This window comes from Rhamphochromis longiceps, linkage group LG8 (assembly GCF_057381845.1).
Source record: "Rhamphochromis longiceps isolate RC_006_pf linkage group LG8, R_longiceps_female_GT1.1, whole genome shotgun sequence".
Taxonomy (NCBI): domain Eukaryota; kingdom Metazoa; phylum Chordata; class Actinopteri; order Cichliformes; family Cichlidae; genus Rhamphochromis; species Rhamphochromis longiceps.
Window position 1 is genome coordinate 11,998,419 of NC_140564.1, and position 13,743 is coordinate 12,012,161.

Sequence of the window (13,743 nt, forward strand, 5' to 3'; positions counted from 1 at the left end):
TTTGAGAAGTAGAATTTATAAATGTAGCTTGAAATAAAACTCGGTATCAACAGAGTAAAAACTTTCATGTCTCTGTGCTAAAAATAGCTATAAGCTATAACTATTATCCACTTAGCTCATCACTCAAAAGAATGTAAGGATATGACAAATAGTCTAAATGTGAAAAAATAAATGAATGCGAGTTAAATGGATAAATGTGAATTTATAAATATATGTGTGTGTTTTTAATTCAAGTTCTTTGCCACTAAGGTGTAGCTAACTGTAGTTTGTACTTTAAGTGTGGAAATAATTTATAATAGTTAGTAATTCTCTTTATAACACCAGTCATCTTATGCACAAGTTTGTAAATAGGTTGATTGTACATGTCCGTAGTTTGATTTCTTGCCTTTTTCTTCATTTTGTCAAAACTATTCTCAAGTCACTTCCACCTATTTAATATATTATATAGTGGTTGTTAGAGCCCAATCACAATAGGATTTTTAAGACTGATGCTGATATCAGCTGATAGTTCTTTCTTTCAGAACTTATATATAAAGATAGTCCCCTAACGTTTGTTATGAGTACTTAGTTTTTACTTACGCTGTCTAACTCAGATCAGCTAGTTGTGTTTTTGTGTGTTTCAAACACATGTTCTGGAAATTTGTAGGGGGCCTTCTGGTGGACAAACTACACAACATCAACATGGTTGAAGAGTTCTTCCATGTTTTCTTTACTTTTTACATTTTAATTTTTCGCCCATTATAAATGCAGATACTAATACATTTCGAAACAGCTAATATTGGACTATTTGTTAGGCTTCAGTGGATGTAAGATAAATAGTGGTGAACAGAGTTTGAAATGTAATTGGTTGACCGTGCTTGAATTCTCATTCACATAACAAATGCAAAGATTGTGCACCTGAGGCTTGATATCTGTGTGCAGCAAAAGCGTTTCTACTCATTGCACTTTGACTTTGGATTGCTGCTGTAATATTTAGATAGCTCACTGGGCTTAATTTAATTGGCACAAAACTATATAATGTTCTCCAGATTGCAAAATTGCATTCTTTTTACTCAGGGAATGGAAATTGAATGTGATGAAACCTAGTGTTGAAGATGAAAAAAGAAAAATGTCTGGTGTGATTATGGCTTATGCTGCTGGTGCAACTAGGCGTGAGGTCAAATTGTCAAAATGAGCCAAGCCTCTAAGAAGTTTCCAAGTTAACAGAGGAGCAAACGAAAAGGTCCTACTTTTTGAGTTATCACTAGAACCAGTTGCTTTTGCTTAGCAACCAGATTGCTTAAAACTACCAGTTATAATTGGAAAGCAATTGAAGTGGAACAGCAGAGAAAGGGAGCTTCTTTTGTAATCAGCAATCAGGCTGCTGCTGGTATAATCATACACATTTAAAACCAGTGCCCCCATTAAGTTCAGTGCCGTGGCCCCTGTAATCAGTTTCACTGGCAAAACCCTTCTTCTCATTAAGTTTTTCCAGTTAGAAGAAGAGGAAAAAACTTCAGTCATACATGTGAGTGTATCAAATTGGTCATTCTTCTTCAACCAAGAAGTCAGCCAATCATTTGCATTTTATAGGGTAACTAAAAGAAAATTCTAACATTACAATAAAAAGTTGCTGAAATGTTGCTGCCTTTTAACATTTTGAGGTCTAAGTCATCACTGGTGTTAAATCCTGATTCTAACCCTTCCCTTAGGGCTGGGATTAGTATGGAGGTCTTTGATAAACATCATCAGGATCCAACATGGCTAAAAACATGGTGTGAGTTTGGAAATGATCAGTTAGATCATGTAAAGAAGGCCTGATTGCATTAATGAATGCTGTAGATCTGCTCTTCTTCTTTTTTAAGGGTTTCTTTGGCTGTTTTTGTAATGAGTGTATTGTACTGTATTACCACTGAAATAACTTTAATTTCATTAAATGCCATATTGTTCAACTGGATTTTTAGTTTGGTTCAATTTCTCACTAGGTTTCTTTCTGGCTTCTTTTTAAACCGTAGACATAATTTTTTACTGTCATGGGCACAAAGAAATGCAATTTATATTCTTTTAAATTGAGCTTTCTTTTTATATCCTCATAACTTTGTTCCCTCTCCATGGTGCTGCTGACTGGGTATTCAGTTTGAAAGCTGCTGCACTCAGAATAAATGGCATTTCTGTCATGAAAGCTTTAAAAGTAAGTGCAGGTAGTTTTTGACTGCCAATCTGAAAGTGGCAAGAAATCACATTTAGGCAAATGGATAAAATAACGTGTTTGAGTGTGTCAGACAGGTTATAGTGTAGATGGAAAATAGAATGGGATCTTTTTGATGAGTAAGAAATGATGATCATTTGTCACTTTCAGTCACTTGATTGCTGCAAAGCTCGGATAGTTCAACACAAATAAGACAAAACCTTTTATCTCCCAGGATTCTAGTCAACTTTGGCATTGTTATACAAACCTGACAATGCTTGATAAGCACCTCTACATAACTTCAACAGGGGTCTCCAAGACAAAAAAAAGTGCTTCGGCAACTTTTCAGTGATGCACAATAGAAGCTGAATATGTGTTGTGTACACACACATTAAGCTTGAAAAGCTGCACTGCTGTGTGCTGCTCTCTCTGTCTGGACTTTGACAGCTTATACAAACAGACTAAGGTACTGAATACTGGACAATTACACACAGTGACAATGGCAGCACACATATCCACACATGCACCAATAAAACTTGGGGAACTTCAAAAGAATTCAATTGCAGTTTTAAGTGCTGTTAACATTGATGTTCACTGTTAATTATTATGCACCATTTGTTACTGAAGATCTTCAGACTGGAGTGTTGTGTCTTGATGTTATGAATGATCAGAGAAATGCTTCAAATAGGCAATTCAGGTGACCTGAAAGAATTTGAAAAGATCAGTGTCGCTGCCAACAGAGTTTCATCTGCCATGCTGCGACAGAAAAGAAGCAATAAAATGAAACCAACTAAAAAATCTCCATAAGATAAATCTGATATTAATAAATGATAGCTTCTATCCGGTTGTTCAGTGATGACGCGACGAATCCTACTTCCGGGTCTAAAGTAGTCTGCGTTTAATATGGCTTTTGTGTTGTTAACATGTTTAATGTTTTGTATTTTCTTCTATTTGATCTCAAAAAGCTCCTAAAACAGTCAGTGATCCCTGTTGACCTCCCTCGGCTTTTATTACCGCTAATCATTTATTTAAGCTCAGTTTTTAAAACCCTAGGATGTAACTACAGCCCAGCCCATGCAGCAGTATATGAATGACTAACCTCGTATTGTGGATGGATTATCTCAGTTGTTCTCCTGGCTGAAGTTTGGTCCTTTTACAGCATCCTGCCATGCGATTACATTTGTTTCTGACCACCGAGAACACTCACGTTAACTTTTATCGAGTGGAAAAAAGGTTAGCTTGTTTATATTATGCTAACATAGCTGTGTCGCTAGCGGTCACATAGCACATCATTATATACCAGCTAGCCCAACTTCAGTAACCCTACAAACGTCACTGCTGTTTAGTTTTCTGTCTTCATTTATGCTGGAAGTGATAGCAGAGCTGCACGTTTTAATTTGTTCCCAAAACCCCGCAGTCAGGACATGCTATATTGTATTTAGATAGAAGCTAGCGAGCTAACTCCCTGCTAACTTCTAACTCCGTTAAATGTCATAAATTCGGTTTTCATGGATGCCTGGATGTTAAACTCAATTGTTACACCTGGTAGAGCAGAACGCTGATCATTTTATTAAAGATGAAAGACTTTAGACAGTTTTTCAACTCTCAGTAATGCCATAGTGATCGTTTGATATATGGACCTGCAGCGGAGTTTAGACCCAGACACGGCTAGTGACGTCAGACTGAACAACCGGATAGGTCACACTGTTTTGGATTTTATAAAACAGCTCTTGGGATTGAAGATTTTTAATGGAAAAATTTTGATTGATAGTTTTGTTTTATAACTTTCTATCTGCCAAGTTTAAATTTATGTCTTGATTGGCTTACACGGACAGCTTTACAGTACTGTGCAAAAGTCCTGTCATCCATTATTTCTTTAAAATGGAAAATTGGTGCATTGATTTATTAAAAACATACAAACATGATACAGGTTGTGGGAAACGAGCATTTGTACAATTCTGGTGAGTTGAAAGTCAATATTTGGCATCATCATCTTTATTTAGCATAGCCTGAACTGTCTTGGGCAAGCTTTCTTTTAATTTCTTTATGCAGTATTCAGGAATAGCTCTCCAGACTTCTTGAAGGATGTTGGCTGCCTTTTTTGCCATTCTCTGTCAAGATGATCTTACACTGCTTCAATAATGCTGAGGTTGTGGCTCTGGGGGCATCGCTCTATGACTGAAAGTGTTCCATTATGTGTGTTTTTCTAAAAAAAAAAATGTTATCTAGGTATGGTTTTATCAGTTGGTGTATTGGCGTTGTATGAGTGATGAAAATCTGAGAGTACTCTTCTGTGTTGATATGCCGATCAATTTTAACACTGTCTGAAATGCAGCTCCAAACTCTGATAGAACTTCACTGTGTTTTACAGATAGCTGTAGACACTCACTGTTGTACCCATTACATATTGACAATGATTTGAACCAAAAATGTCAAATTTAGAGTCATCACTCCATAACACCTGTTGCCACCGATTTTTCACCCCAGTCATCATGTTTGGCATACCTCAGTCTTTTCTCCCCATTTCTCTTTCTTAAGAATGCTTCTTGGAAGTCACCCTTCCACTCACAGCATTTCTGATAAGGCTTCAATGAACAGTAGATGGATCAACTGCGTTTCCTTTTGGACATTTGTTGCTTAAATATGCAGAGTTTTTGATAAGTAGTTTTTTTTGCCTGTCATCCTATGTTTAACATATTGTAACAATTTAACAGTTGGTTATTTGCTAAATCGTCAGTTACAAATATACACAACACTAGTTCATCCCTTGAGTTGAGTGCAAGGATTTACTGTTGCAAGGACTGGACTGAAAATGAGTGAAAAAGCAGCCAAAATCCAAAGAACTTTGAAAGCACTTCTGAACACCTGAAGAACTATCGCTTAAGACCACTAAAAAAAAAAGCTTACAATAACGTTTGGCTCCTGTGAAAAACCTTAAGAAAAAAGTCCAGACCTCAACATTAGTGAAGCAGTGTAGGATCATCTTGACAGAGAACGGGACCAAAGACAGTCAGCATCCAACAGAGCTTTGAAAGTCCTTCAAGAAGCCTGGAGAACTATTCCTGAAGACTACTTCAGGAAATGACAAGAAAACTTGCCTCGGAGTGTTCAGGCTGTGTTGAAGGATTGAATTGCCCTATATAATTTATTTCCATGGATTTCCACGTAGTATATGTTTATCATGTCCAAAGACATGCAGCTTGTGGGGATAGGTTAATTGGATAATCCAAATTGCCACTAGGTGTGAATGTGCGAATGAATGTGAGTGCGAATGGTTGTCTGTCCCTGTGTGTTGGCCCTGTGACAGACTGGCGACCTGTCCAGGGTGTACCCCGCCTTTCGCCCTATGACAGCTGGGATAGGCTCCAGCGCCCCCCGCGACCCTGAAAAGGATAAGCGGAAGCGAATGGATGGATGGATGGATATGTTTATCATTTCATCATTTCCATTTTCCTAACAAAATATAAAGAATTGAGGGGTGACTCATGACTTTACAGCACTATAGGGCATCCTCCATCCTTTTCCCTCTAACCTGACAGCATTTTTGGACTGAAACCAAAAGTACACAAAAATCCAAGCTTCATATTCTTCTTCTTTTTTTAAATTTCCTCTTTGCCCTCTTTTTCTGTGTATTTCAGGTAATGCTGGCTGCTTCCTATTGGTCACTGCTGGCCCCAGCCATCGACATGGCGGAGGATTCTGGGAAGTACGGCTCATTTGCTTTCGTGCCTGTGGCTGTAGGATTTACACTGGGGGCCACGTTTGTTTACTTCGCTGACCTTGCCATGCCCTTCCTGGTAGGAACTCTGACACATACAGTATTCTATGTTTCCTGGAGAGCACAAAAAATAATCTTGTGGTGATGTGAATGTAGCAGGTGCTGATCAATTCTTAATGTCTGCTTATATGTATTCACGGTCACTTTTCAAAGACTTATCACCACGCACGGGAGCAAGCTATTGATAATTCATGAGGGAAAGAAGAAGTGGAGGACATACTGTGGTGTGAATGTGAAGAATTGAGTTCCATGCAGAAATAAACAGAAATACCCACTTAACCTAGATAGGGCATATCTGAATTTGAAACCTTGAGGACTAGGTCAGTGAGGTTAATACAGATGAAATTTCTACAAGGGGCATAGAGTAGCATGGCAGTTTTCTTATAATTAAAGTATTGAAATTTAGTACATGCATACAGATATTCTATGATACAATAGCAGAGAACAGAGCTTTCTACTCACGAAAAAGTTGAATCTTGGCACAGATTTGCCACCCATATTCCTTTGAGAGGTCTGCAGAAATGCCTAATGTTACCTGAGGCAACACATACTTGTTAAAAGGACCAAGATTGTGTTTTGTTCCACTTTGCCTGCACTGGTCTTTTGTGTGGTTTAGATAATAGCATAATTGCTGCTGAGAGCAACTGCTGGTTGAAGAATAGAAAACATGACAGAGAAAATGAGTTTGGGCCAAAGCTAGTAGAATGCATCTCGGAGGATTAATCAATATAAAGTTCTTTGTTGCCTGCTTGGGAACTTTTGTAGATGATGGCTTTTGAAATACTTCACTGTTTGCATATTGATACACTTTTTTTTGCCAAAGGCCAGCACACCTGTAAGCCTGATAGACCCAAGAAAAGAGCTCGGGTAACATAACCATGAAAAACAAATCAAAGCAATATCATGGAACTGGTTCCATTAATGGAGACATTACCCTGACATTTATTACAGTTTCTTTCAGACTATGTTATTTGCATGCTTTTTTCCATAGACAATCAAATTATAAGCTTATTTTTTCTCTTTTTTTCTACTTCTTTCAATGGTATATAAATGACTGACACCTCAGTCAAAACAAACTTTAAGCTAACTTTTTAGCTCACTTTTAGGCTTAATAAAACTCTAAATGGGTAAATATAGAAATGGGTGATTTTAAAATGGGAGCTTAAATCATTTTTGGAGCTAGCGTCAAGTTGTCATTAAAGGAATTGGATTTTTTGGAGCTTTCAATACTGGGAGTGCACTGAGCATAGATAGAGGAGGTAGATAAAGAAGAGATGCACACCAATCAGCCACAACATTAAACCACTGACCTGTGAAGTGAATGATATTGATCATCTCGTTAAAAGCCAGTGTTCTGCTTGACAGCTTCGGGTTCTGGCATTCAAGTGATTATCGCTTTGACATGTACAGCCCACCTAAACATTGGCAGAGCAAGCACTATCCCGCGTTGGATCGACTCCCCCAGATGGCAGTGGCCCCACCCGCGGCAGATCCCATCATGCTTAAAACTGCTGGAGAACAACTCGAGAAACATGGCAAAGGTGTTGACCCAGCCTAATAACTGCCCAGATTGCAGCTTGAATGAGTGTCAGCAAGACATTTGGAAACAGACTTGATCCACTTGGCTATTGTCTTTATGCTTTAGTCTTCTTTTAGTCTTCGTCCCAAGAAGAATAGATTCACAGAATAAGTTAGATTCACACGAGTGCGATGTTTAGGACAGGAAAAGGTGTTCAAATAACTTCAGTCCAACAGATTTATAATGATGGAAAGCTTAATTCTGTAGCTGGTTTGTCATTTATTACTTTGTCAACTCAGCCTGTTTCTCATCTTTCTTTAAAAGAAACAGAGAGAATATGAATATGTGTAAAACATTGACAGAGATCTGCAAACCTCTACAAATTACAACAAAGCTGATCTGTACAGCTGGACTTTTATTAACGATCCTTTAACCCTTTCCAAAAACGCCCATGTCTTGTTAATGCAGATTTTTGCAATCTCAAATGATACAAAAAACAGGTCTGAGCCTTCAGACATGCGCCAGCACAGGAATGTGGAGTGACAGTAGTGGAGTGGGGAGATGTGGGATGCGGCCACAACAGTCAGAGCAGCAGAGAACAGCTGTTGCCTTAAGCTCCTGCAGTCACACCAGGACAGAAGCAATCACTTGAATTACATATGAAGGAGTGCATAACGTCGCTGTCATGCACACTCATATAAGATGACACGCACTCGCATAAACACAGCGTTACACACATATCCCTGTGAGGATGACGAACAGTGAAAGCGAGGGTGATGAAAAGCAAAGATTTGGTTGTGCGTCTTTGATCAAATCTACGATGCACATTTGAAAATGTAGAAAACACACAAGGGTTGTATTTTTAGGGTTTGATATTAAGACCATCAGTTAAGTTCAGATTTCATAACCTTCATTCAGTTATCAGCAGAGTTGTGTCATTGTGCAGGATAAAGCTTGACTGTTGTTGCGTGGCATATTTGAACCTCATAATCCGATATTAAAACCTGGCAACTTGATGTGAGGGAAAGGTAATGAAGTTAGGGACCGTCTCAATACTAAGAAATCAGGGAAGAGTAATAGGCTGTATATAAATGATAGACATAGCCTCTGGGTTGGAAAATGGAAGCCACTGTGGAAGCACCTTAAAAGGCTTCAAACCTTCATTCTGTCAAACGGTGGATTGTATAAACGTCTACTGCAAAACAACCCAAAGCTCCCTTGATCTATGGCATCAGTATGTTTTCCTGATGGGTTTTTGTTCTTAAGAGATAGCATACCTTGTGAATGAAAGGCCAATACTATTCTTCGTTTTCAAAGGGAGATCCACCCTCCAGTTTATGCAAAACCACTCAGGCTTCACGAGAGGATTGTGGCCAATTGTCAGCCATCTTTCAGATACAGCCTGCAGAATAAATGAGGGACATTAGAGAACAGTTTTTCTAATTTTCTTGTTTGTGCAAAAAAAAGAAAAAATGCAAATGGTCACGACAGGACAGTAGTATAACAGGGTAGTATAAAAAGGGTTTTTACTTTGAAAATTGAGCAGTTAAATGGCAGATATGACTGGACTTCCTGTTCTCCTCACCTGCTGTGTGCAGACTGACACATTGTCCCATTACTGCTACTGCAACTCCTTTTATTTTAGGATCATTTAACAGTGGTGAACGCTCCCGTCCTAAATCAAATGAGATAAATGTTTCTCCTCCTGGAGGAAAAAAAATCATTTCTGTAAGACCAGGACAAAAAGCAATCTACTGCTTGGGAGAAGAGAGAAAAAAGAAACACCTATTGTTATAATTTACTGCCTGTCTTTCACTCCATCACTTCACCTCTTCGCATTTCAGCAGGGGCTAATTGGGCTGCTGACCTTCCTTTCCGTAAGCCACCCATGCAGCAGTTTAATACCTGTACTCCACTGGTAGTCTTAGTAATAGGGCAGGAGATAGCAAGTACAGCAATGGGCAAACAAAAACATTTCTCAGAGCTTCAGCAGGGACATGTTTGTGAAAAGAGTTCAGAGCTGTAAAGACTTTTTAATCTATTGTATTCTCAACACACCATAACACACAGAGTACATTGTAAACTGTAGATAGCTATCAACTAGACAACTCTTTTATGCGCTTGGAAACAACATGAAATACATCCTGGTGTTCTCCCAAGAACACTTTCATAATCTGGTCCAATTTCCTGCTGTAAGACTTATGATACATATGTGTTCTGAGGTGGGCTCATCAAACTCTTGACAACTTTACAAACCTGCTTGTGGAAATGCAAATCCCAGAGATTTGTTAAAGCTTAAGCTTAATTTAACACTTCCTAATTACCATGTAAGACGACCTGCTGTGCTCGATTTGTGGGCGAGTTTTCTCTACAAACGTGGTCCCTAATTTCACATCATTAAATCCAGGAAATTAGCAGGTGGATACACAGCGTCCCTACCAGTGTTAGTATGAGCGTCAAGGGACCCAAAATAGATAGAAAATGGTTAGTCATAGAACTATAAATACAAAAAAAAAACCCTTTTGCTAAAGCAAAGTGCTAGATAATTAGGTGGTGGGCATTCAAAAATCAGACACGGTGAGTGTTATTTCACATTTGAGTGGAATGGAAGACGGTGTTGAACAGCAGCTGTGATGCTGCCTGTTCTTTTTTTAACTTCAGGTTTTTTTGTCAAATCTGGTCTATCGGAAAACAGATTAAATAAAAAACCTGAGTGTTGAAACCTTCAGTAAGATCTGGGGGATCATGAATGCAGTGGTTGAGTGGTTGTTTTGGATTAACTTGTCCTCTTAGATGGTGGGGCACTGATAACAAATGGAAAGTTCTTCAGCGTGATCACCCGTGATCAACGTTTGATGAAACGTCTTGATGCTGATGGGACTTGTTTTCCAGAATCCCATTCACAGGGCATGAAGGGTCAACGAGTGGTTTGATGAGTATGAAAATGATGTAACCCATATGCCCTGGCCTTTACACTCATTAGATTAGATGGTGGACAGTTGACAGCAACTTTCCCTTTCAATAAATGAGGGAATATTTTTTGGAAGAATGTTTTCATTGAATCCTTTTTTAAAACTAGAATTTGAAACTAATGAGATTAATAGTCTCTTTTGTGAGTGTCCTTCACCCAGATGGGAAGCAGTATGTAGTGTCATATTAGATGTCATTAACCCTCATAAGACTGGCAACCTGCCCAGGATGTACCCTGGCTTGTACCCTATTGTAGCTGAGAAAGGCTCCAACCCTACGTAACCCTGATAAGAATAAGTGAAAGAGGATGGATGATGGAGAAGAAACTGTAGCTGCCAGAGAAAAGAGCATGCAGGTTCAAACCTAGAATAGTGCAAGTGAGCGTTCATACTGCTTCTTTGCCTTGCTAATTGTGTTTGATAGTCTTAAGTGATGAGGCATTGAGTTGGCAGCATGTGGTGGTCCAGTACCCTAAAACATGTTTTTGAGTCTGTCAAACTGAATATTGTGAAGAGTATTGGTGTAAACTGCCCCGCATGCCTGGACTGTTATGTCTTTAGCAAGTAAAGGTTTGGAGTTTCAGTCTGCAAGTGTTTAAAGCAATGTTTTTTAGCAGTTTCTAGTAGTTAGCTCGACCATCTGTCTTGCTGTTCCTGTTGTTCAATCTTACTGTAAAATGGACAGACTGCAGGATCTTTGAATGTCTTGGCAGTCATTTGTCTTCTGTTGATCTCAGCATACATAGAACCACAAGTGGACTTTTATTACATATCCTTTTTGACTTTTGACAAAATGTAGAAATCAATCAGATTTTCAGTCATTTAAAAGCGACGCAAAGAGCCCCCAAGGATCAATGACTCAGCATGACTCCTCTGATATGCTGTGTAGTCAATGGCTTCAAAAGATGACTAAGAGAGAGGCAAAGATACTGCCTTGTATCAAATTTATATTTTAGTGTCATTTATACTATGTGATAGCCAAACGTTTCCTACATCCAGTGTGTGAAATGATATTTGTGACAGGTAAATTACCGCCAGACTCTTAAGTGTTTTCCAGCTCACTGATTTGCTTCTCTGTCTAGATTTCACAAGTGTTCTTTCCAGCCGCAGCAGACAAGTGAAGAGCTCCATAAAAGCCAGTATATCCAAGAACCCATAGTAAGTCCGTGTTGTATGTATCACCTGTTTGTGGTGCTCAGTAAGAGAGTAGGTCTGTTAATGTAGGTTTGCAATTCACACACAAAATAGTTTGTGATTTAGATATGTCTGTGAAGGTTTCACCTCTCATCCGAGAGAGGTGAAACGTCTTCAAGCAACTTAAAGAAGTCCAGATGCTTTTCTTTGCAAGCTCCTTTGACTACGATGACCTGGATGACTGAGAACCTTCACAGACTTTTGTTTTCTTAAACCGTTACATTTGTCATTTTATTCTTCATGGGCATTTTTATTTCTTATTCTCCAGTTTCATAGTTTCTCCTCAGCTCCCTGAAGCTCTCCTTCATTTTCATTTTATCACATATTCGCACTGCTAGTTCAGCCCCCCTCCAACGACTGGCACCATGGTGACAGTAGTGGAAATGTTGGGCAATAGTAATAGCTTGCAGGAAATCAACTAGGAACCTGTGGGGGGCTATCCGTGTTTGGACAGCTGCTGCTGGCCTGACTTTTACTGGCTCTTCAACAAACACGGAAGCTGAATAAGAAGAACAACTGGGAAAGGGTAAGATGGACACAGAGGGGGGGTTTGGGCTGACAGGGAGAGAACGATGACGGTGATAAGGTACGAGATGGGAACAGGGTGACGATGACACAGAAAAGAAGTGATGTTGGCAGACAGCAGGAAGGACCTCACAGAGCCTTTCAGCTTGGTGATAAAACCAAATGACCAAGACAGCGTGAATCTGTTCCAGTAAGACATTTTTCTTCGCATGCATCTTTGCTTTACACCTCTTCAACTAAAGGAATATGAAGGGCATGAATAATAACTGAGTTTCTTAGAATACATTGTTTTCAGAAGCATGTAATGCAGGTTCAGTGTTTATTCATAAACCCTCTGTGGGTGGATTGTTTTTGTTCCATCAAAAAAGCACGAGCTGGAATAATGAAAGCCATAAACCTCCACACCTGCCAAGTAATTGCTGAGTAATTAGTATTAGATTAAATGAGATGGTGTTATTGTTGCAGATGTCCTGAAGACAACACATCTGCTTTCATTATTTACTGGTTTATTTGACATTAAATTTCTTTCTCAGCCCGGACAATCACTGCTACAAGCACAATGCACCAGGTTAAGTGTGTCTGAGCAATGAGTGCAAACCAAAGAGCAACCGGGTCCGCCAGCTTCCTCCCACAGTAGAAAAAAAATCAGTTTTCAGTTAACTGGTGTTTCTAAACTGGATTTACTTGAATGTGAATGCAGGGAGGATGAAATAAATGTATGTGAAATGGTGAAGGTGACTTGTAGTCTAGGAATAAGTCTATCCTATTCCATGTTTTGATTAGGGATTATATACAGCTTTCATTATTCCATCCTTCCAACCATCCCTTGTGAAATAAGAATGCAGAATTGTTTTCTATTCTTTGTAGTAGCAATGACGCAAAACAATGAATACGGCAATGTATCATCCCATTATCCCTTTAGATACCTTATCAATACTCTGGTGGTACTGTTCTTGGTTGTGGTGCCAATTATGAAATACATGAGGACAACTGGAAGTTTATTAATTTGTTGTGAAGAACAAACTCACAAAGGGAAAATGACAGAAAGCTAATCACAGGGCTAATTAGGTGAACTGGCACATTATTAAATTTGAAAAACAATTATATTATGTAACCACGGTGATAAAGCACTACATTACTGTGCAAATATTTATATATTTTTCTAGGAAGCTGGGAAATGTGTGCATCAATTTATTGAAACATGTGCAAACGTACATGGGAATGCAGTATCTAAGGCACAAACAGTTCTGTCGAGCTTGAAAGTCTATATTTGGTCACTATGATCCCACAATGCTTCAGTAATGTTGAGGTCTGGGCTCTGGGGAGGCCAGTCCTTGACCAATAGTGTTCTCCTGTGTGTTTTTCTGTCCAGATATGGTTTTACTGCATTGTCTGTGTGTTTAGGATCATTGTCATGTTGATGCCAATCAGACTCTTTCCAGATGGTATTGCATGGTGGATCAGATCCCTGAGATCCCCAACAGCACCGGCTGACACACTGCACACCATGCAGAGATAGGCCAGGTTTTTTGTGTTTGTAATAACTGTTAGTGAATCACATTCTTGTTGCAAAAATATGATTTTATGCCAG

General features: G+C 38.9%; 1 protein-coding gene across 2 annotated transcripts in view; it reads left to right on the forward strand.

The window, feature by feature from the left end:
- The window catches only part of slc39a11 (solute carrier family 39, member 11), a 199,712-nt gene that overhangs the window by 39,522 nt on the left and 146,447 nt on the right, over positions 1-13,743 (forward strand). For both annotated transcript variants that reach the window (XM_085415770.1, XM_085415771.1), the window contains exon 4: positions 5,806-5,964. In XM_085415770.1, the coding sequence (XP_085271896.1) occupies positions 5,806-5,964 (159 nt within the window). The remainder of the gene's footprint in view (positions 1-5,805; positions 5,965-13,743) is intronic.